At 35.6% G+C, this 24,431-nt stretch overlaps 2 protein-coding genes across 5 annotated transcripts; one reads left to right on the top strand and one right to left on the bottom strand.

Annotated features, from left to right (window-relative positions):
* Positions 1-556: 556 nt before the first annotated feature.
* On the top strand, positions 557-14,845 carry LOC127414137 (centriole, cilia and spindle-associated protein-like). The gene is made up of 4 exons (XM_051651922.1): positions 557-639; positions 1,623-1,927; positions 4,194-4,489; positions 12,105-14,845. The coding sequence occupies exons 2-4, from the start codon at positions 1,633-1,635 to the stop codon at positions 12,279-12,281; spliced, it is 768 nt and encodes a 255-aa protein (XP_051507882.1). The 5' UTR covers positions 557-639; positions 1,623-1,632; the 3' UTR covers positions 12,282-14,845.
* On the bottom strand, positions 8,659-24,036 carry LOC127414141 (ras-related protein Rab-4A). Of its 4 annotated transcripts, XR_007892744.1 has the most exons (9): positions 23,900-24,036; positions 23,251-23,331; positions 23,061-23,175; positions 21,759-21,821; positions 21,405-21,559; positions 19,819-19,914; positions 19,584-19,728; positions 9,941-10,701; positions 8,659-9,701 (listed from the first exon to the last, which is right to left on the bottom strand). XR_007892744.1 is itself a non-coding variant. In XM_051651927.1 (8 exons), the coding sequence occupies exons 1-7, from the start codon at positions 23,913-23,915 to the stop codon at positions 19,613-19,615; spliced, it is 642 nt and encodes a 213-aa protein (XP_051507887.1). In that variant the 5' UTR covers positions 23,916-24,036; the 3' UTR covers positions 8,659-10,701; positions 19,584-19,612. The 4 variants fall into 4 exon arrangements, 3 of the variants coding, with proteins under 3 accessions (XP_051507887.1, XP_051507886.1, XP_051507885.1); XM_051651927.1 differs by having other exon boundaries at positions 8,659-10,701; XM_051651926.1 differs by lacking the exons at positions 8,659-9,701; positions 9,941-10,701 and adding an exon at positions 14,862-17,006.
* Positions 24,037-24,431: the final 395 nt, after the last annotated feature.

The following is a 24,431-nucleotide window of genomic DNA, read 5'->3' on the forward strand; positions in this document are numbered from 1 at the left end:
GAACCCGGATGGGTTTCTGACATTTGATCACCTGCAAAGACGAGAAATAGGTGGGGTGGGTAGATTTTGGAATGATAAAACACCATTCCTCGCACATACCAATTAATTTATACATATTTAACTAATATTATTGTTTCAGGAATTAAAAACAAACAAACAAACAAACAAAAAAAAAAAACCCTTAAACATTTTTTGTTTAAGATTACTATTCATATCCCAGTAAATTAGGCAACAAATATAATTATTTATAAAAAAAAATATTTATACACATAAGTTATCACAACTGTGTCCGGAGTTTTATTGTATTTATGCAATATATATATATATATATATATATATATATATATATATATATATATATATATATATATATATATATTATTTAAAAAAATTTTTTTTTTTACTATTTTTACAAATGATATATGTTGCTTATAAGTTAAACAGTGTTTAAATAAAATGTAGCGTTCTATTGTAAATAAGTAATTAAAGTTTTAAACGTAGACAACACCTGTTGATCCATTCGAGTGATTTCCAACGCGTTTACCACAGGGCGGAGCTAAAGCGAAGCATTTTGTTTTACAACCAAGGCAAGGTTGACGTCTGCGCCATCTGTTTACCTTCGCGTCTTAACCAGAAATTGTAAGTAAATATCTCCCCTACATTATCAAACACGTCTCAGGTTAGTGTCAGCTTGTGTTACAATGTGTAAATCATAATTTCAGACTGCATTAAGATTGCAATCAGGTCCACTGACTGTTGAGTCAAATGAACACTTGCTTATAAATACTAGTACAAGGCGACGTTCCTCTAATCAACAAAGAAATAACATGCATTTGATGACGCCCCCAGAGCTGTCACGTTAGTGCATTTACATAGTATTTCAGTTAACCAGTGATATTTAACAAGTCGCCACAATTTTCAGCATGTAAAGATAAGCTCCTTTCAGTTTTAGGAGCCGTTAACACCGAATGCGTTTTTGCGTCCGTCCGTCCGTGCTGTTTTTCAGTTATATATATATATATATATATATATATATATATATAGGTTAACGTGCTAGACGCGACGGACGTCATATTTTAAGCGTCTCGCGCAGCAGTGCCGCGTTTTTTAGACGCCGTGTCAAATTAAAAAGAACTTCTCGAGACACCTGCGTTCTGTTCTATTCTTTGCGCTGCATCTTGACTGCATCTAGCTTTTTAACGCAAATACACGTTCGGTGTGAACGGCCCCTTACTTTGGATTGCAAAACATAATATGTGATACGTATGATAATTTACGAACCAATGTTTTGTGTTTCTTTATCTGTCGTTGATAGTAAAATATGTATTTATGATTGAAATCAGCAGATAAATGTATCGTCACCCAATAAACGCTAATAGGTCAAGAGGTTTAGAGAGCTCCGAGATGACGCCATAGTTTAAGTAGGCGTGTACAGGAAGGGGGCGTACAGCTGGCCAGCGATTGGTTTACTGTCGCGCCCTAGAATTCTGTTGCCATTGTGATTTGGTTTAAATATCTGGCGCGAGAGGCGGTCAAACGAAGTCAGAATTCCATAATGCATTTGCAAAACACTTGTCACCCGGCCTTTGCTACAATGTAACACATTTTATATTCCCGTGCAGCCAGTGAAATATGGTGACTAAGCGAATAAGGTCTGAATACATGAAGAAATTTAAGGACCCAAAATGGGAAACGTACGCAAAATGTTATGAGGATTTGCTGAAGTACAGATTGTCAAGACGACTGTTGGAGCAAGCACACAACCCCTGGTTTTGGGGAGAATGGGGAAGTGACACAGCGTCCAGTGGTAAATCTACTCCTCTTTGTCGGAATAAAGTCGAACCTCTGAGGCCCCATGATGAGACAGCAGAGCCAGCAGCTGAACCAGGACCACAAGAATTACAAGACAGAAAAACTGTTGAAACCAGTGAGTCCTAAGCTATAGAAATGTTCAAAAGAGTCACATTCCGAAGTGATGTAAAGATTTATCTTAAATAATGCATCTAAGTCACTTATGCTGTTCTAATGTGTACCTGAAGTGCTACTAATGTTTACTTAAAGTGATAGTTCACCCAAAAATGAAAATTCTGCCATCATGAACTTGCCATCAGGTTCCAAACCTTTATGACCTTCTTTCCTCCGTGAAACACAAAAGGAAATGTTACGTAGAGTGGCAGCCTCAGTCACCAATCACTTTCATTGTATAGGAAAAAAGATGCAATGAACGTGAACACACGAGACATGATCCTTTGAGTTCCACGGAAGAAAGTCAAACGGGTTTGGGACAACATGAGGGTGAGAAAATGGTGAATTGTTTTTGTTTTTGTTGATTTTCTCCCCTTTTCTCCCCAATTTTGGCATGCCCAATTCCCTATGTGCTCCAAGTCCTCATGGTGGCATAGTGACTCACCTAAATCCAGGTGGTGGAGGACGAATCTCAGTTGCCTCCACGTCTGAGACCATCAATCCGCATATCTTATCACGTGGCTTGTTAAGCGTGTTTACTGCGGAGACCTAGAGCGTGTGGAGGCTTCACGCTATTCTCTGCGGCATCCACGCACAACTCACCACGTGCCCCACCGAGAGCGAGAGCCATATTATAGTGACCACCAGGAGGTTACCCCAACGTGGATTCGAACTTGCAACTCCAGGTGTGGTAGTCAGCATCCTTACTTGCTGAGCTACCCAGGCCTCAATGGTGAATAATTAGAATTTTTGGGCGAACTAACCATTTAAGAAACTGGACGCACTAAAGATGTGCAACAATAATGTGCACTATGTTAATAGAAGTTACATTTTATGTTTGAACAAATAATACATAGTTACAAATTGCAGAAGCTGTTTTGTCAAAGTAGTCAAAAACTGGCCACGCAGACCATTTCTGAAATCATATAAATTAACAATTACCAGTATACACTGGCAGCCAAAAGTTTGGAATAATGTACAGATATTGCTCTTATGGAAATAAATTGGTACTTTTATTCACCAAAGTGGCATTCAACTGATCACAATGTATAGTCAGGACATTAATAAAGTGAAAAATTACTATTACACTTTGAAAAATATTTCAGAGCTTCTTAAGCTACTTCAAAGAGTTCTCATCAAAAAATACTCCACGTGCAGCAATGACAGCTTTGCAGATCCTTGGCATTCTAGCTGTCAGTTTGTCCAGATACTCAGGTGACATTTCACCCCACGCTTCCTGTAGCACTTGCCATAGATGTGGCTGTCTTGTCGGGCACTTCTCACACACCTTACAGTCTAGCTGATCCCACAAAAGCTCAATGGGGTTAAGGTTCATAACAGTATTTTTCAATTATCTGTTGTCCAATGTCTGTTTCTTTGCCCACTCTAACCTTTTCTTTTTGTTTTTCTGTTTCAAAAGTGGCATTTTCTTTGCAATTTCTTCCCATAAGGCCTGCACCCCTGAGTCTTCTCTTTACTGTTGTACATGAAACTGGTGTTGAGCGGGTAGAATTCAATGAAGCTGTCAGCTGAGGACATGTGAGGCGTCTATTTCTCAAACTAGAGACTCTGATGTACTATTCTCTTGTTTAGTTGTACATCTGGGCCTACCACATCTCTTTCTGTCCTTGTTAGAGCCAGTTGTTTTTTGTCTTTGAGACTGTAGTGTACACCTTTGTATGAAATCTTTAGTGTCAAGCATTGTATAGCCTTCTTTCCTCAAAACAATGATTGACTGATGAGTTTCTAGAGAAAGCTGTTTGTTTTTTGCCATTTTTGACCTAATATTGACCTTAAGACATGCCAGTCTATTGCATAATGTGGTAATTCAAAAACAAACACAAAGACAATGTTAAGCTTCATTTAACGAAACAAATAGCTTTCAGCTGTGTTTGATATAATGGCAAGTGAATTTCTAGTCCAAATTAGCAATTTAGCATGATTACTCAGGGATAAGGTGTTGGAGTGATGGCTGCTGGAAATGGGGCCTGTCTAGATTTGATCAAAAATGACTTTTTTCAAATAGTGATGGTGCTGTTTTTTTACATCAGTAATGTCCTGACTATACTTTGTGATCAGTTGAATGCCACTTTGATGAATTAAAGTACCAATTTCTTTCCATAAGAGCAAAATCTGTACATTATTCCAAACTTTTGGCCGCCAGTGTATATGGTACCTTACTAAATTAACTGTACAAAATCGATGCAAACTCTGTCTTTTATCAACAGAGCTAGTTACCCGAAATACTGAGCAGAGTCCTCAAGGCGAGGAGGAAGAGAAAAGCAGAGAATGCTCTCCTGCTCTCAACCCAGACCTAGAAACTGATACTCATACGCTGAACAAACCAAAGAGCAAACAACGCTCCTCACACAAGTGCACAAGATCAAAGGTCAAGCCTCATGCCACCAAAGACACTGACAAAGAAAATCGTCACCCTTTTGCCCTATATGGCTCAGGTGAGAGGCACACAGATATGGCCTCCAAGAAAACCCATAATGTTGGTCCAGCAGCATCAACCTCAGAGGTGAGTATCCTTTCACAGAGCATTGTACTGTATGTAAATCATAAGAGGCTCTTGAAAAGTCAGAAAACAACTGAAAAAAATTGTTACTAGGATAAAAATGTTATGGTTTGGTTTATACATACTATATTGTATTTTTAAGTTTAAAAGAAACAATTGGCTTTGCCAAGCAGATGATTGTTGTGAATTTAATAGAACACTCACACAAAAATGAAAACTCTGTCACCTTTTACTCACCCTCATGTCGTTCCAAAGCAATATGACTTTCTTTCTTTGGTGGAATACAAAAAGGGAATTTTTGAAGAATGTCCTGGCCAGTGGCCATTATACAGTATATTTACTAATACAATAAAAGTGAAAGGAGACTGGGCTTGTCAGTCTAAAAAAAAAAAAAACACCAAAAAAAAAAACACCATAAAACTGGTCCGAGTGACAGAACATACCAACATTAAAGTCAGTATTCACTAAAAGTGTTCCCCACAACTGTAGCTCTCAAATATGAAGGCATTAGAGATGTGAGAAGCAACATTGTTCATCATAACTGGCCAGTCAAATGGCATCAATATGCCATATTTGTTGTCTATATCGGGGGTTTTCAAACTTTACGCCACAACCCCCAAATATATTTCTCATGCGAGGGACTCCTAATATATAAAGGCAGCTACAGTATAGATTTTTATGTAAACCGACCCATTTATACTCTGGGGTGATAGTGATATTAAGACAATGTTGTTTCTGAAATTAAATAATTAGCTTTTATTTTTTTATTGAACTGAAGCCAAAACAGGTTATTATAATTGTCATTTAGAAAATATTTTTTTCCAAATATTACTTTCTACCCAATATTAGAATATTAGACAAATATTAGAATTTTGTTAGTATAGTATATTAATATTTGTTTTTTGCAGTAATTATTATTCTAAAGCAGCTTAAAGGGATAGTACACCCAAAAATGAAAATTCGTTCATCATTTACTCACCCTCATGCCATCCCAGATGTGTATGACTTTCTTTCTTCTGCAGAACACAAACAAAGATTTTTAGAAGAATATCTCAGCTCTGTAGGTCCATACAATGCAAGTGGATAGTGATCAGCACTTAAAAGCTCCAAAAAGCACAGACAGTTGTAGTAAAAGTGATCCATATGACTCCAGTGGTTAAATGTCTTCTAAAGCGAAACGATTATTTTGGGTGAGAAACAGACAATATTTCACTACTTTTCACTATAATTGTTTGTCAAGTCATTTTTATTTGTATAGCGCTTTTCACAATACACATAGTTTCAAAGCAGCTTTACAGGAAATCATGCATTAACAAAAACAAAACAAAAAAATGAAACTGTAATATAATGTCTTACAGTGATCATTGTGTAGTTTGATTAAATATGATTGTAAATTCTGTATACAAATTAAATAAATAATAATTGTATTTAGAACCCCTGTGAGCAAGCTAAAGGCGACTGTGTCAAGGAACACAAAACTCTATAAGATGTTGGTTAATGGAGAAAAATAACCTTGGGAGAAACCAAACTCACTGTGGGGGCCAGTTCCCCTCTGGCTAAACAACATGAATATAATGCCAATATTAGTTATTTGTGTACAGTGCAAGTCATGGTTTAAAATGTGTAAATAAAGTAAGTGTTAAGGTCCAGTGTTTAAAAAAAAAAGAAAATATTTTTTATGAACTTTAATGACTAATGTCTTTGAAGTCCATCCTGGATTAACTGCAGAAGTTTACATAGATGCATTGTCCTTTGTTAGTTGGCTGATGAAGGCTTTTGTTGGCAGTTAAATGATAGTCTATGTATTTATGTAGTCCATTACAAGAGTGTAGTCCATCATTAGACGAAGGTGATGCAGGCAGAGATAAATTATGAGGTGCATCGCAGTTCAACCTGCAGGGCATTTTGGTGAGGTTCGGTGGGGTCCATCCTAAGTCCAAGGTTCAGGCAGTGGCATATGAAGTATCCGATGTCTTACAGTTGGAGTTGGCATCAGTTCATCCTCTGAAGTAAAAAAAAACGGAAGTGATGTCTGGCTAGCACCGGCTGTAGTTTGTCGCCATCACTCAGCGACACGTAGCAGTGGAGTCCAACACCAAGCAGGAACGGAGCTGGATCTGGCCGGCTCTGGTAACCTCGGGGGTTGAGACAAGGAAACAAATAGAATAATATTAGCATAGATGCCATTCAATTTTATGCAGAGTTATAGATCATGCTGGATATTTCTGGTTCGGGCAGACCTAACTAAAGCAGCCTAATTGTGATTTGATGGATAAATTAGGTGTATGCCTGGCTAAATAGATGAATCTTTAGTCTAGACTTAAACTGAGTGAGTGTGTCTGCATCCCGAACACTGTTAGTGAGACTGTTCCATAGTTTGGTTGCTCTCCAGTGTGCGGCTATGAGGGGACCCAGTTCATGCAGCCTCTGCATGACGTAAGCACGTTGGCATGTTCACGCGAGAACTGGCGCGATACAACCGGAAGTGCAGCTCGATTTGTTTACAAGAGAATGCTGTTCACAAGCTTCATTGTTTTTGCTTTAATTTGAACATGCCAGCACGATAGGCAGCATGAACTGGGTCCCCTCATGGATGCGCATTGGAAAGCAACTGGATCATTTCACCCTATCATTTCTGTGTTGGTGTGTTCCTCATTGTGGCTGATAGATTGATTTTATTTTATAAATAAAAAAAGCTCTGTGTCTTAGTCTCACCCATTCATTTCCTATGACGGGTCAAATTTGACCGGGAACAGTATGTCTCACTTTTTTTTTTTTTTTTTTAAGACCACTTAAAGTCATCAAATCAAGTCTAGTTTGTGTGTGTGTGTGTGTGTGTGTGTGTGTGTTCATATGGCAAGTGGAGGAAAAGTAACCAAGCCTTGTACTGCTCCGATGAAGGAAACCATTTACACTGTAAAAAAAAATAATTTTTTTTTTAATTTTCTGGCAGTAGGGGTGCTGGAAAATGTCAGAAAAGTACTGTCAGATTAAAAACATAGATAAACTGTTAAAAAAAAAAAAACAACAACAAACAAAAAAACAGTAATTAGCTTTACCATAATTTTACCAACGTTTATTACTGTAATTCTACAAGAAATCTCCCTATAATTCCTTGAAATCTTTTACTTTTAACATATATTAATTGTTAGAATAGTCATATACCTCTAAAACACAGAATAATTATCTTTAAAAGAATGATAAAGAAAAGCTTTCGTACAGATAATTACTGTTGTTATTACAAAAAATACTGTAAATCTAACACCATTTATATATAAAACACACACACAAAAAAAGTACTTTGCGAAAGCCCAGGTATAAATTAACTGTCAGAATTCAAATACATTAATAAACTGTCAAAATAAATGCATTTTCTGTCTCTAAATGTAGGTTAACTGTACTTTTGCATTGTGTCATTCTTCATTTAAAAAATATAAACTGCAAAAACTTAATTATGTTATTGAAGCAGGATAAGATCTGTCTGCATAATACTTTAAAATCACTGAAATAGTTAAAGTTTTGCAGAAGTTGCCCCAAAAAAATTAAAAAATCTTAGAATTAAAACTTTATGCCTTTAGCAACATTTTGGAAAATATTTCGCAATACTAATTAAAAAATACACCACTCATTGAGTCTTTTTTTTTTATTTTTTATTTTTTATTAGCAAAAACAACATACAAATCCTTTTGTTCAGCATATTACAAGAACTCATGTGCAACGGCTTTAAATGCTTAAGCATATTTTTCACACAACACTTTTGTTGCTTTTTTCACTGGTTCATAATTTTTTAAAGCTGACAAACCAATCTCTAAAATGTTTTTGCTGTGGGAACAACAGCTTTTGTTTTCCGCCCCTGAACAAAAATACTATGGCCTTTTTGCCTAAACATAATATGAATTAAAACATAATCAAACACACACACGCATGCAGTGGTTCCACGTGATTGAAACAAGTTCTCTTAACTAACTTGAATGAATGGTGTTCGTTTAATTTGAATGATTTTCATTTAACTTGAATCAGTTATGTTCTTCTACATTTAAGCCTTCTTGTCTTGTTTAGCCTACATGTTTATATCACGTTTGATGTCGTAAAGTCGATTAGGTCAAGTTACTAGAACTCTGTATAATGCCAATTATAAATGTCAGTTCTATTTTGTCATTTTTCAGTGACTGTCAAACGAGACTACAGAGGCAGCACACGGTATGAAACTATTCCATTTAATGGAAAAAAGTTCTGAAGTCTGTTATACATACCACATTCAAAGCATAAGGGAATACAGGTTCAATACAAGTTAAGCTCAATCGAAAGCATTTGTGTCAGTTTTGATTACCACAAAACTATTTTGACTCGTCCTTCCTTTTCTTTAAGTGAGGCACTTACAATGGAAGTAAATGTGGCCAATTTTTGGAGGGTTTAAAAACACTGTAAACCCGTATAAGTTCTACTAACTTAAAAGATTTGAGGCAACTGATTGCCTTTACATTTACAAGTATCAAAACTTAAGTCTCAAGTATGCATAACTTGTTTTTCTTAGAAACTATAAATTAAAATAAATGATTTTGGTCCAATCAAAATATGCAATTACTAATGTTTATTTTAATTAACCACAACTCAAAATGTAACGTTCTGCAAACTTAATATATTTATACAACTTTAAAAAAATATACGTTTTTGAAATCATGAATATGCTTTGTATTACCTTATTTTTTTTAAGCCATGTTAACTTAATAAACTATATAATTTTAGGTGACTTGAAATGTGCTAGTAGTATTACTTAATGTTTTGCAATTGCATTTTTTCAAGTTTCCTTAAATATGAAAATTTTTCAACTTAAACATAAAAAAATATAAAGAAACTGCATGTAGTAAACATATTTAATATAAAAAGACAAGGTACAATTATTGACAAAACATGAGGCACAACACTGAAAAAAACAAATTTGACAGCGACAGGGTAAATTGTCTACAGCTGCATTAGTGTTGCACATCCTTCAATGTTAAATCCTTATAAAGCCACCTGTCTTTAAAACTGTCTTGGGTAACTCAGATCCAATGCATAAATCAGTCCAAACGTAAAAAGAATTCTGAAAAGCTTGGGCAGGTGGGTGATGACTTCACTTTCAAGAACAATGAAATTTCTGACCAGATTGTAGTGAATTGCAGCATCTGTGAGTTCTCTGACCGCTGTTAACAGGGCAACTGCTGAATCTTCAGCCCTGAAATGCAGAAATAGAAAAAAGTGGCAAAATTAAATAATTTATTCAAATCTGTTTCAAAATACACACCTACATAAAAGAATAGTTCACACAAAAATGATGTCATTATTTACTCACTTGTTTCAGACCTGTATGACTTTATTTCTTCCATGGAACACAAAAGCTTTGTTTTTGTTTTTTTATAAATCATCTTCTTTAAAAGGATAGTTCCCCCAAAAATTCTCTCATCATTTACTCACCCTCATGCCATCCCAGATGTTTATGACTTTCTTCTGCAGCACACAAATGAAGATTTTAGAAAAATATATCAGCTCTTTAGGTCCATACAATGCAAGTGAATGGTGAACAGAACTTTGAAGCTCGACGAATCAAGTTCACCAGAAGTCTTTTCTGACTCCAATGTCTTCTGATGAGATATAAAGTCATCAGCGAAGACTGTGCCGATCAAGTTGCATGTGTGTTTGGTAGATTCTGGTTTGTAAAGCGCTACTCAGCAAACACCTAATACAGAGATAAGAAAGGCTAGTTACATTCACAATGGATTGAAAGACATCCCTACAAATGATCAAACTTGTGCATGTACACAACAGTTTATGTTGCCCATTTAGATCAAATAAAGAAATATGGCTATTTTACAGTAAACACACACACACACACACACACACACACACTTGTTACTTACCTCGGAAACAAAATACATCCACCTTGTTCAAACTAGATCTGGAAACTAGTCCAAACAAGTCCTTTAAGCTCTCAATATTCTTTAGAATGGGGAGAAAACTGAATAGCATATAAGTCAATTAGTTAAATTACACAACAGTAACCTTAAAAAAAAAAAAAAAAAAAAAAACGTAATTTAATCTTAAGAGTCACAGGCTAACTCCACTAAACAAAAATTCCTCAATGTTAAAATGCTTGTAAAATGTAGAAATTGTACCTCTGTTGATCCACCGAGGAGCTGCTTTAGTTAAGCATGTGCTGCATCATTTAAAATAATATCCTGTAGATGGACAAAACGCTCTTTAGATAACTGTTGCTGTTTATTTTGTATTCTACATATCCTAAAATATCATCATTAAACTGAAGTTAAACTAAGACTAAACCAGCAACTTGCTGTATGTCTCCTTCCAACATTAAGGACTGTTTGGGATATTTATGTAAATACATCTCAATTTAATAATTGTGTAGTTCACGTAACTTAAAGTTTTTAATGTACTTACTTTGCACATCACATAAAAATTTTAATTGAGTCTTTCAATACACAATAAGTTAATTTCGTTCATTCAGGCCAAATCTTTTTTTAATTGCCATTATACGTTGTATTTTGGAATGATAGTGATATGGGAATGTAGTGATGGGTAATTTATGCTTGATTTACATGTCATATAAATGTAAGGAAGCGTAAAACAGTTAACTTTTTTAATTTAACTCTATGGTTTTACACAGGTTTTTATAACATGAAATGCGTTTATTTAACAATAAAATCTATTGTACAATACGTACAATACCAATGTAGTAGTAAAGTGAAAGTTAAAATCTGATAGAATTAAGTTTTTAACTGTCTCAGGATAGTCAATACCTGTGTTTTTTCAGTTTATGTATGTAAAATAGTGGTTATGCAAAATGACAAAATCTTTCTTTAGTCATATTTTCTTGCAATTATACTTTTTGAAATGTATTATTAACAGTATTTTTATGTATTTGACAGTGATATATCGGCATAACAAAAGCACTTTTTTGTAAAATTAGAGAAAATGATGCTACTTTTGTCAATAAAGAATACTTTATTTTTACAGTTAGTTTTGTTAAAATTGTCATTTAAAAGCTGTTAAAAAACAGATATTTAATGAATTCCATTTATACAGAAATTTTTAGTTAAATCACATGACACATTTCGATAAACAGTTTATTCTTGTAATTTTAATACAATTTTCCTGTCATTTTGAAATACAGGGGAAAATGTAAAATGTATTGATAAAAACTGTAAAAAATAAAATAAAATAAAAATATTTAGTGTCATTTAAAAAATCAAAAATGAAAAGTAAAAAAAAAAAAAAAAGAAGTCAAAAATGACCCAAACAGTAATGGAGGGGTGAATGTCAGTCTGTTCCTCACAAAAAGCAATTGTATAGCTCGTCTAGAAGAAATGGAATATAGCACGTCACATGGACCAATTGTATGATTCTTAACTGGTGTTTTTTTTATATTTTGGAGCTTGACATACCCAGTCCCCATTCACTTTCATAAGGAAAAAATGGCAGCAAGAAAATTCTTCAAAATTCACCTTTTGTTCTCTACGGAAAATTCATTCAGATTTGGAACAACATGAGGGTGAGTAAAGCATTTCTGGTTGAACTAACCCTTTAAGTACTTCTTGTTTCATGCAATCTCTCTTCTGTCTAGATCCATGAATCAGCTTTGCGAGCAAAAACCAGACGGGAGGTGGAAAATCAGATAAAGAGAGTTGACAAACAGAGAGCAAGATCTGCTGACATAGAAATGAACAGAAGCAAGGTTGTCCCTGAATACAACCCCTGGATGACAGAGTACATGCGCTGTTTCTCTGCTAGGTCTCGGTAGAATTGATTTAATTAATACTTTGGAAGAAAATGTCTGTGACTATCTGAACCACTCAGGCTTAAAACCCTGAAACATTCCAGGTGATGGCTGGTGAATCTATCCAGCTAACTTGCCGTCTTCAAAAATGGGTCACAATGATTTCAACTCTGATTTTAACGCAGGGGTTTTGAAGGGTTTATTTACAACAATGGACAGGTTACATTTACTGCATATCAAACATGATATCACAATCCTTTGATGCTGCAGGGCATTGTCAAACAATCACAAGCCTTGTTGCTTGAATTTTGTATTAATAAGTCACATGGATGTACAGGCCACAAGATTTATTGTCTTTACACTCTCAGCCATACTGTTGAAGTAAATTTTGAACAATTATTTAAGTGTTCAGTAATTGTTAGACCGTTACTGGCAAATGTTGTAATGTGAATTATAAATTAACTAAATTATTTGTGTTATACTGATTAATATTTAGGGTCAGTGTTTTGTACTTTCCAGTGTAAATCAAGTCACAATTTTTTAAATGGGCTGCCTCACACTGGCAGTCCAACAGTAAAACTAATACTTACTTCCTGAGATATATTAGATTTGGTTTGTTGTTTGTGTACACTCATGGTGCATTTCACAGGGTGTTCTAGCTGAACAGTAGTTAATATCATTACAATGTAGAAGCTGTCACTGGTTTCTGAAGCATGTAATGTACACAAATCATGTTTAAGGATATCAACTCTAAAAATTAGTTACATACACAAGGAAAACAAAATTCCAGTAGTTCAGTCTTAGACAGATTTCATCATCAAACATACGTTTCATTCAGTGTGATGTGATTTAGTATTTAGTGGCACTCAGGTATTTCATTCAGGAATGATGCAAAGATGACAATTATTTATACAAGGGTATTTAACTCATTTGAAAATTGATGTCAGTAATTATTATATTTGGTTCAGTATCTTTAATTGAAGAAGGCATGCGTTATATAAACAAATGACAGATTTTGTTTTCCACAGCTTTTCCAATGTCAATTCTGACATATAGCAATGTATTATGTGAATAGTGTTGTTTTTACTGCAAGAGTAATGAAGCCATAATGTTCATTAAACACTCATACATTAATAAATATACAGGTGCATCTCAATAAATTAGAATGTCGTGGAAAAGTTCATTTATTTCAGTAATTCAACTCAAATTGTGAAACTTGTGTATTAAATAAATTCAATGCACACAGACTGAAGTAGTTTAAGTCTTTGGTTCTTTTAATTGTGATGATTTTGGCTCACATTTAACAAAAACCCACCAATTCACTATCTCAAAAAATTAGAATACATCATAAGACCAATAAAAAAAACATTTTTAGTGAATTGTTGGCCTTCTGGAAAGTATGTTCATTTACTGTACATGTACTCAATACTTGGTAGGGGCTCCTTTTGCTTTAATTACTGCCTCAATTCGGCGTGGCATGGAGGTGATCAGTTTGTGGCACTGCTGAGGTGGTATGGAAGCCCAGGTTTCTTTGACAGTGGCCTTCAGCTCATCTGCATTTTTTGGTCTCTTGTTTCTCATTTTCCTCTTGACAATACCCCATAGATTCTCTATGGGGTTCAGGTCTGGTGAGTTTGCTGGCCAGTCAAGCACACAACCCCATGGTCATTTAACCAACTTTTGGTGCTTTTGGCAGTGTGGGCAGGTGCCAAATCCTGCTGGAAAATGAAATCAGCATCTTTAAAAAGCTGGTCAGCAGAAGGAAGCATGAAGTGCTCCAAAATTTCTTGGTAAACGGGTGCAGTGACTTTGGTTTTCAAAAAACACAATGGACCAACACCAGCAGATGACATTGCACCCCAAATCATCACAGACTGTGGAAACTTAACACTGGACTTCAAGCAACTTGGGCTATGAGCTTCTCCACCCTTCCTCCAGACTCTAGGACCTTGGTTTCCAAATGAAATACAAAACTTGCTCTCATCTGAAAAGAGGACTTTGGACCACTGGGCAACAGTCCAGTTCTTCTTCTCCTTAGCCCAGGTAAGACGCCTCTGACGTTGTCTGTGGTTCAGGAGTGGCTTAACAAGAGGAATACGACAACTGTAGCCAAATTCCTTGACACGTCTGTGTGTGGTGGCTCTTGATGCCTTGACCCCAGCCTCAGTCATTCCTTGTGAAATTCACCCAAATTCTTGAATCGATTTTGCTTGACAATCCTCATAAGGCTGCAGTTCTCTCAGTTGGTTGTGCATCTTTTTCTTCCACACTTTTTCCTTCCACTCAACTTTCTGTTAACATGCTTGGATACAGCACTCTGTGAACAGTGTTTGTGGCTTACCCTCCTTGTGAAGGGTGTCAATGATTGTCTTCTGGACAACTGTCAGATCAGCAGTCTTCCCCATGATTGTGTAACCTAGTGAACCAAACTGAGAGACCATTTTGAAGGCTCAGGAAACCTTTGCAGGTGTTTTGAGTTGATTAGCTGATTGGCATGTCACCATATTCTAATTATTTGAGATAGTGAATTGGTGGGTTTTTGTTAAATGTGAGCCAAAATCATCACAATTAAAAAAACCAAAGACTTAAACTACTTCAGTCTGTGTGCACTGAATTTATTTAATACACGAGTTTCACAATTTGAGTTGAATTACTGAAATAAATGAACATTTCCACGACATTCTAATTTATTGAGATGCACCTGTACATTCCACCGTCTGATTTATGATACATGGAAGCTAGTTTGAAGGGTGTTTAGAAATGGTTTAAGTGCTTAGTCTGCCTGTGAATCTTGAGATATGTTTGAATGTGTAACATTAACAGTAGGCTGGTGTTACAGTTCCACTACACTAATGGGATTAGTGTGATGAGAAACCCCTTTAAAGAAGCAATTTGGTAGTTTCTAAATGTTTCATAGTGTTATGTCCTAATATATTTAACAGGTTGTTCTGTATAAAGGGAGATATTATTGGTTGGTTTAATAGTTGTGAACTGGCTTAACTGAATAATAAAGTATAACATTTGTTTAGAGCCAAATTATGGATGGAAATACTTCTTATGTTTGCATTCAAGGATTGATTGTACATAGTTCACTACATTTTTAAAAGGGCATACCATTAATACAAGTATAAAGCTCACTAATACATATCAATACAAGGTGAATTCATACAGTAGCTATCAACTCATTACAGTATTCTGTCCCTGGACATCAAAATTCTCCAAGCCTGCCATGGTTATTTCCATACATTACTGGAAAAAGCTGGTGGAAACTGGCAAGCATAAACCACGTGTTAGAGCCAGGGGTGAATCTTCTGTTTTAACAAACAAAGAGAAATTTGAAAGTCTGGCAATACCTCCCTTATAGCCCGCATGGAACAGATTTTAAAAACTGTTTCATTTTCATAAAAAATACTTGCATATGACTGTCCAGCATAATAAGCTTGGAAGTTTGTCATTGGTTCACAAACTGCCAAACGCATTACACAAACACTGATTTTAAATTTAGGAGCCAGGTTTGTGTTCTTTTCTCACTAAATGAAACTTTGTTACAACAAAATGTTTTTCCAGAACTTTCATTACAAAAAACTTTAACAATAAAAAAGCCTATGATCCAACTGTGTTTCTTATCATCTTGATTCTAAGTAAACACTTCCTGTGATCACTACTACACAGAATTAGCCAAATTCGAATTTGTTTGTGTGGTGGTCAATGTAAAGTGGAGATTGTTGGATTAAAGATGAACTTGGAAGGAATCAAATGCCATTCAATCCAGTGTAAAACATAACTATTTTGAATCTGTCCCATCTCAAATTCTTACAAACAAAAATGCTTGATATAATGGCATAGACCTTTTGATGCACTGTTTTTTAAAATATTTAAGAGTAGATAAGGGATCATAGAGAATTAAATATATAATCTCAAAAAAAAAAAAAAAAAGAGGACAATACAATGTTGTTTTGAAAACAATGAATTGCTTTAAACACATTGGTATCATTCCAACGAATATCTAAGATTTGGAAAGCAGCACTAAAAATGCTTTACAATAAATATACGTAACACTGAGACTTTGAAGCTGATCATACTGACACGTTATTACAGTGTGATATGTAGGTAAGTGTGTTGTGGCCATTTACAATATATTTTGAATGTAAATGATTGAGCATGAAACTTAGATGTCAAAAGCCACTTTTATAAAACATATGTTCTAGTATGTTTCCTACAAAACATACTAACATTAAAAAAGGACAGAGAGAAACAAAATAAAATACCCTTAATTATATATATTTTAAAAGCAAATTATGTGTTGCCGATGCACGATCAATTTCATTGATTATATTTACAGGTGCGTGCTAAAGAGCAGTAATGCAGTATGCCCAAGCTATATGTGTGCTGTATATAGTAATTTATGATAATGTTATAGTACTGCGACCATGAAACATGCTCCATGGTGATAATATAATTTCTTCTCTACACAAGATCTACTGTACATAAGAGGGAAAGATGGGGCAGGGGCTCAGTGCAGTATTCTCAGAGTCAAGGGCCAAGTCTCTTAACTACCCTCTAAGTTTCGGGTATTGTAGATGTCTTTGCCTGGGCCCGAAGGGACAGTAAACTTTTTCCGGAGTCTTCTGGAGTGCAGGGAGACCCCTGGCATGTCTGAACAGAAAGTAAGGTGAGGGAAACAGTCACTCCACCATGATGAGCCTTAAGTCACACTCCCCATTAATGTCCTCCTTGTGTTCATAAAACCTGCCTTGGACAAAGACACAGATAAAGGGTTCTTTGAGCCATGGAGAACATGTGTTTAGAGGCATGTAGTCAAACAAGCTGAATTCCGGTAAATAGGTAATGAAATGCGCAAACTTTGGGCATGTCACTCGGATGCATCATATCACTAGTTTTATATACATAGAAGTCTAATCAGTGATTCTAGGCCATTTTAGGTGAGAAATACTGTTAAAATCAACAGTAAATTAAGGATTTTCCTTAACTAAGTATAAAACAACATGATGTCTAAAGTAAATTATGGGTTGTTGAGCAAAACTATTTGTGAACCACTGCTTTAGATTTGACTGAAAGGGATAGTTCACCCAAAAATGAAAACTCTCATCATTTACTCACCCACATGCCATCACAGATGTGTGACTTTCTTTCTTCAGCAGAATATCTCAGCTCTATAGGTCCATACAATGCAAGTGAATGGTGATCAGACCTTTGTAGCTCCAAAAAGAACAAAGGAAACGTAATCCATATGGCTCCAGTGGATAAATCCATATCTTCAGAAGCGATATAATAGGTGTGGGTGAGAAACAGATAAAAATTCAAGTCTTTTTTTTTTTTTTTTTTACTCTAAATCTCCACTTTCACTTTTACATCTTAAAGTCACATGTTGGGCCTGTTTAGTTTCACATTCACATCTGAAAGTGAAAGTTAAATTGAAGATTTTAGAGTAAAAATAAAGGACTTAAATATTGTTCTGTTTCTCACCCACATCTATCATATCACTTTTAAAGATATGGATTTAACCACTGGAGTTATAAGGATTACTTTTATGCTTCATTTATGTGATTTTTGGAGCTACAAAGATCTGATCACCATTCACTTGCATTGTATGGACCTACAGAGCTTAGATATTCTTCTAAAAATATTTGTCTGTGTTCAGCAGAAGAGAGAAAGGTATACACATCTGGGATGACATAAGGGTGAGAAAATTATAAGAGAATTTTCATTTTTGAGTGAGCTATACCTTTAAGCGAAGTAGGATCTAGCAAACTGATTGTGCAATATGCCTAAGGAACAACGTTGACTTAAAAGTCAGCAGGCCCAAGATCAGGTAATTATATAGATGGTCTAAATGAGGAACTTCAGTGAATCTTCCACAGACACCTTGAAACTCTATTTCTAGCTTGCATTCTAGGGAAACCAAATAAGGCACCTCAGAAACCTGACATGCTAAGACTCTGGGAGGGATGAGGAGTATGTGGAGTTAAATATATCCATTACTCTGTTTCTCATGTGGGTGTGTGGCATTTGACTGATCAGCCTTAGCAGAGGGTCAAGGGGCTTGGAACACTTGTTTGTCTCCCAGAGGGGGTAGATTCAAGAAGGTGAACCATGTGTGTGTGTGTGTGGATCGCGGGTGCTGTGTCATCTTCAGTCTTAAGTAAGGCATGCAGAAGTAAACTTGAGCAGCATTTGGGGGGTGTGAATGACAAAAATAGCACGTCATCTTGAAGAGAGCTCCTCCCCACTAGGGCATGCCAAATACAGTACAGATGCTGTGGAGCTCCAACCAAGCTCCTTTTACAGACAACAGTAAAAGGAAAGGCACTATTTTATGAGACGGCTGGGGTCGTAAGGGGCCATTCAGACCGAACACTTTCTTGTGCTAAAAAAAAAAGCTAGATGTAGTACAACAAAACAGAATACTGGTGTCTCTAGATGCATTTTTAAAAGTTTTTTTAACTTGCCATGGCATCTAAAAAACATGGCACTACTGCACGAGACTGCACAACTCGTGCTTTAACTTTTAACTTGCCTATTTTTATACTTTTAGACTGTAAAGTTGTTTTTTGTAACATTGCTGTGGAACAATATGAATTTTGAAAAGCACTATACAAATAAATTGAATATAATAGACCAGAAATGCAAAAAATTATACCCTTGGAGTACTTGTTTTTTAGTCCACTATCATATTAGATAGACTGTATCTTACTTTGTTGATATTTTAAGACAAGTAACCTTTTCTCAACTCTCTTTTCCAGCTGTATAAATTAATTAAAATTAAAGTCCACAATCAAGACTGAAAGTTTAAAATGTTATTAAATAATTGAATAAGGACAAGAACACTGTGAAAAGAAAGCAACCACTAACTACACGGAACATGCAACATAAATCTATTATGCAGGGAATGATGTCTTGGGTAAAGTGAATAACTGTATCTGATTAAATCTGAATGCAGCTCTGCTATTTTTAGTGTATGTTGCCATTTGTGAGTGTTACAGAGGGCAAGCAAAAAAAAGAGAACACTGTGCCATGATCATACATTCAAAATGTGAGGTGTGTGCACTTGTCAGTCATCTTATTCAACTGAGAACTCTTTCTATTTGATATCACCATCAAGTATATCATATTGCAACATGTAGATAAATACCGGTAATAACAAAAAGTATTGCACATCCCAATGTACAGGAAGTATATAAACCACTCTGGATAGTGTTTGGATTGTGACAAACTTCTAACATTAAAACCTCAGCTCTCAAAAACAGTTTTTTGGTTGACTAAATTAGGAAGCAGAAACAGGCAGTAAACCCTCTGAACATTCACCTGGTCGGTCAGCTGTCTGGAGATCTGTGCTAACAGCCACACTCTTGCACGCTCTCTGCCTGAGCCCGTCTGGGAGAACGCAGCTGCCGCAACGCTGCATCTCCATACTGGATTCCAGAACCCATCCGCTCCGGGTCCAGCTCTCCTACACAACAAAATGACAAGCACAGTAGCTCGAGTGAATTGTTTTTAAGAAGCTTATAAGTATGAATAAAATGACCTGGTAGTTTTGTACCTGACTCTATTTTGTTTAGGATTTTCCGAGCACATTGGACAAAGGCTTCCTCCACATTCTCCCCTGTTAGTGCACTTGTCTCCAAAAACATGAGCTCTGGAAAGTAGAGATACTGTACCTTAATTTTGTTATATTAGTAATAATCAGAATTTATTACATTCTATAAACTATAAAAGACTTCAAGCTGAAGTGCGTAATTTTTTCACTGATGAAATACTTCCAGTTTTAAATATCCCACCTTAAAATGCAGAGACAACTACATATATATTAAGCCATTTGTAGGTTGCTGAAAAGGGCAAAGATCACACCCCTACAGCAGTGTAAACATTGCTTTGTTTATTTGAGCATCCCGACCAACCCTGAAACCAACGGTGCTAATCTGGGGCCGGGACAATCTGTTTCCGGCCAATGGAAAAAATGTGGAAGCATTTGGGAAACCTGTTTGAAAACAATCATTATTTTTGCAATTCTGTTTGGTGACGCAAGTGGTGCAGAAATTACACAGTTCTGCTTTAAAGATATTGTTTTCATTGATAAAGATCCCATAAACAGTCCAGTGCACAAATAACTCATCACTGTTTAGATTCTGAAAATGCCCTTTTGATCTCAATGGAGTCAGTTCTGAGTCTGTACTGTCTCACTGATGACCAGTCTTCATGCTGATGTTAGTAATACTATCCCACAGTGACCTCTTGTGGCACAGTCACACAGGGTTCCCACTCTTTTCAATCAATGAATTTCCATGACTTTTCCGTGACTTGAAAGCTAATTTCCACGCCCAAACATTTAGCCTTTCATTCTGAAAATGGCACTAAAATCAAAAAAAAAAGAAGAAAGATATGAAGTAGACTGTTTTCAATAGTCATCTTCATCCTGCAGCTGAACAGCTCTGAAAATAAATAATAACCATAGTGATTTGCTTCTATTGATATCAAACGCCATTAGCATGTCGAATTAATGTTTACATTTGAGTGCGCGTGCACGTTAAACAGTGCCTACGTTGCATGGAGAGATGAGAGGGAAATGCACGGACAGAGCTGGACTTACAGTCTTATAGAAATGAACTGTTGATTTCATGTGTTCCAATGTGTGGATTGCTAATTTTCAATAACATGTTAAAATGAAAAAACTGGGAATTTTGTGCACTGTGATTGTGAACTGTGGAATGTGCGGGCCATCAGGCAGTCCTTACTGTCGAGCCCTGCGTCAGGTATTCTAAATAACATGATATATTTTAAACTCTTCACCCTGTGTTTTTAACCCAGTACAACATAACACCCCGATTAAACATTTTAGGACAGAGCATAATAAATAAAAATATATTAACTATAAAAAAAAAAAATCCATGATTTTTCCATGACTTTGAAGATTTTATTAATTTACATGACTTTTCCAGGCCTGAAAAATCACAGCTTTAAAATTCCCTGATATTTCCAGGTTTTCCATGTCCGTGGGAACCCTGGTCACAATACGCATTCAGCTCTATCTATTATTACAAGCAAACTGTTTTTATCTATAAACATGTCTTCATTTATCTACAATGGTTGATTGAAACAAGCAGGTAACTGCTGGTCTGACATACGCACCATTCTCTTGAGCGAAGCGTGAGGCTTCCAGGAAGGTGACTTCACGATCAGCATCCAGATCCTTCTTGTTTCCACACAGTATGATCACAATGTTCTGGCTGGCCAGCATCCTGGCATCTGTCAGCCAGTTGGTCAGAGCATTGTACGTTTCTCGACTAACATCCAGACAGAGACAGAGTTAGAGAGTGATAAATCGATACAGTCTAAACATCTGGAGACACTCCAGAATCCAAATGTATTTAAGTCTAGCCAAACTTCCACACATATATGATAAAAAAAAAGAAAGAAAAGAGATCAATATACATAATACATTTTATTTATGCAAAGGGTCTAGATATGCAATTATAACTTTACCTAGTGATGTCATACACCAGAAGAGCCCCTGCTGCTCCCCTGTAGTAACTGCGTGTAACAGACCTGAGGAGAAAAATCATTTCTAACATTAAAACCTTTAGAACATCTGCAACAACAGACTGCCAAATTTAGTGCTAGACCAATATATTAAACAAGCCAATTAAATGGCAGATAATATCGGACCATATGAAAATTAGCTGCATTTCAATTAGTATTATTAATGGATCATGCACATTTTCTTTTTTCAAATATATATCAGTGAGTTTTTAATAAATATTATGTCAATTAAATGTTTGTTTGTTTAATTTTAGCAACTTTTTGCACTCATCGGCCATCAATGCATTGTTTTTGGCATTATATCAGCAATTACTACAAGCCATTTAAAAATCTATATCTTTCGACCACAAGTCAAATCACATATGCTCACAATAGCTGGATTGTTTGGCTAACAATAACCATAACAGTAACAGTTACTACTACTGTAGTTCAGACATCCATCAACATCAGCCAGATTTACACTTTCCTATTTTGTTGAATTTGTTACTGAAATAACTACATCATGTTATCTTTGAGATATTAGGTCTCGTAATTCTGAAATGAACATGTAGGACAATATTTCACTGCAAAGACAGCCCAGATTTAATTGAAACAACAAATCAAAGGGGCACTTTAATGCATAATAAAACGGCTTGCAGCTGCAAACAAAACACAAGCGGAATCTCCAGTTCCAAAAGCTGTTCTAAATGCTGTTTGTTGAAGAGAAAAATAGCAATACATTTTTGCTTCAAGCAATCTTGTGTTGTGTTTTAAATGTATGATTTGATTGTTATTATGTGACTGTAATGAACAATAAACTGTTTCTACTTTACAAAAGAAAGAAATGGCTTCAGGTGTTTTTTCCTATCTTAAAAAATATAAATAAAAAAAAAAATCACTGTTTATTTTAATCAGTCTCAAGGGTAAAAAAATAAGCAGGGGGAAATAAAAAAAACAATCCACAAAAGACTGTTTGTTTAAAATTAGCATATTTTCAGGTTATTCTGGCTCTTAGAGGAAAATGCTGACACATGTTTGGTGCAAATGAAGTCCATGTTGATAGCAATCAGAAATGAATCTGTGCAAAGTAGTATAAACTCCAACATGCAATCTGGTGTTGAAGCACTCCCCCTCCAAACCATGTGACCGAGAGCACATAAGAAGAAATCTGGATATTATCGCCGTGTCTCTCTCTGGTCATTACAAACATGCCCAACCTGAGAGGGAAATGCTTTTTATAGAAATGACACAAATATGTGAACACACCTGAAACGCTCCTGTCCTGCTGTATCCCAGATCTGGAGCTTGACAAACTTGTTGACCACACTGATAATCTTTGAGCCAAATTCAACCCCAATAGTGTGATTAGAGTCATCTTTGACTAGAAGAACGGGGAAAACACATTAGCAACAGAACAGTGACATTGAATAGGTTTGAAATCAGATGACATACATACATCTTTTTTCTATAAACTGATGCAGAAGACATGATTTTCCAGTTCCTGCATTCCCAATCACAAGAAACTTAAACAGGAAATCTAAAAAAAATAAAAATAAATAAAAACATTAAGACATGGCAGACAAATACTGTTTCTCAAAAATGTTTGTAATCGGTGGGATGGTCTGTGAAATGTGTAGATCAACCACCCAACCCAGCAGTGCAGGAATGTTAGAATATAATTTAAGCTTTACTTCGAAGTGCACTGGGGTGTGGGCTGTGCAGATCTATTGTGATGCTCACTCCCTGCATCAATCCGAGTCATAACAAAAAGAATCCTACTGACATTTATATACAGTATATGCAAAATAGGATAAAGAGATTTATCATAAAACACAAGCAAAATCCAAGCAAATAACGGTCTTTCCACCGTATATTTTAATTATTATTGTCAAAACTACTTTTATTGAGCAACCAAAAATAAATAAACACTTAAATCACTTTGAAATAGCGTCAGCAGCTGAAACAGATGGCAGGCAGATAGCTGCTCTCTAGCTGGCACTGAAGAGAGCTCGTAAACAAATATTGTGATGAATGAGTTCGGGACACCAGCTAAAATTGATGCTATGCTGTTTACAAGAAGTAATAAGGGAAATGAGTTACCCTACCGTATGTCTCTGACATGGCTGGCGCTGCGATTCTAGTCTGTTATTACTTGGGGTATCGCTGCCAAAGCAATCAACAAGGATAACAAATAAAGCGAAATCCTTCAGACGGTTTCGCGCATCCCCGCCGGAAGTTTGTGAATCAGACACTTCCGGTTGACATTTTCAAAATAAAAGTTAGGGAGTTTCTATTCTATTCTATTCTATTCTATTCTATTCTATTCTATTCTATTACTGCAAACTCATTTCAGAAATCATGCCACTGTTTGTATTTTGCACTATGAGTTTGAGAAACAAATTCACTGTAAAGGGACAAATGAAAGTATATATATTCTATTCTGTTACTGCAAACTAACTTGAGTAATCATGCAACTATTTGTTTGTATTTTCACCACAAATGAAAGTTTAATAAAAAAAATAAAAAAATAAAATAAAATAATAAAAAATATATATATATACGTAAAGGGACTAATAAAAGTCTATTCTATTACTGCAAACTCATTTCAGAAATCATGCCACTATTTGTATTTTGCAC

This window comes from Myxocyprinus asiaticus, chromosome 23, assembly GCF_019703515.2.
Source record: "Myxocyprinus asiaticus isolate MX2 ecotype Aquarium Trade chromosome 23, UBuf_Myxa_2, whole genome shotgun sequence".
NCBI classification, from domain to species: domain Eukaryota; kingdom Metazoa; phylum Chordata; class Actinopteri; order Cypriniformes; family Catostomidae; genus Myxocyprinus; species Myxocyprinus asiaticus.

Coding starts and splice junctions, on each gene's coding strand:
- LOC127414137 (XM_051651922.1), top strand. CDS start 1,633: ATGGTGACTAAGCGAATAAGGTCTGAATACATGAAGAAATTTAAGGAC. Junction 1,928..4,193: donor CAGAAAAACTGTTGAAACCA/GTGAGTCCTAAG, acceptor TTTTATCAACAG/AGCTAGTTACCCGAAATACT. Junction 4,490..12,104: donor CAGCAGCATCAACCTCAGAG/GTGAGTATCCTT, acceptor TCTTCTGTCTAG/ATCCATGAATCAGCTTTGCG.
- LOC127414141 (XM_051651927.1), bottom strand. Junction 21,560..21,758: donor CTGGTGTATGACATCACTAG/GTAAAGTTATAA, acceptor TCTGGATGTTAG/TCGAGAAACGTACAATGCTC. Junction 19,729..19,818: donor CCTAAACAAAATAGAGTCAG/GTACAAAACTAC, acceptor TTTGTTGTGTAG/GAGAGCTGGACCCGGAGCGG.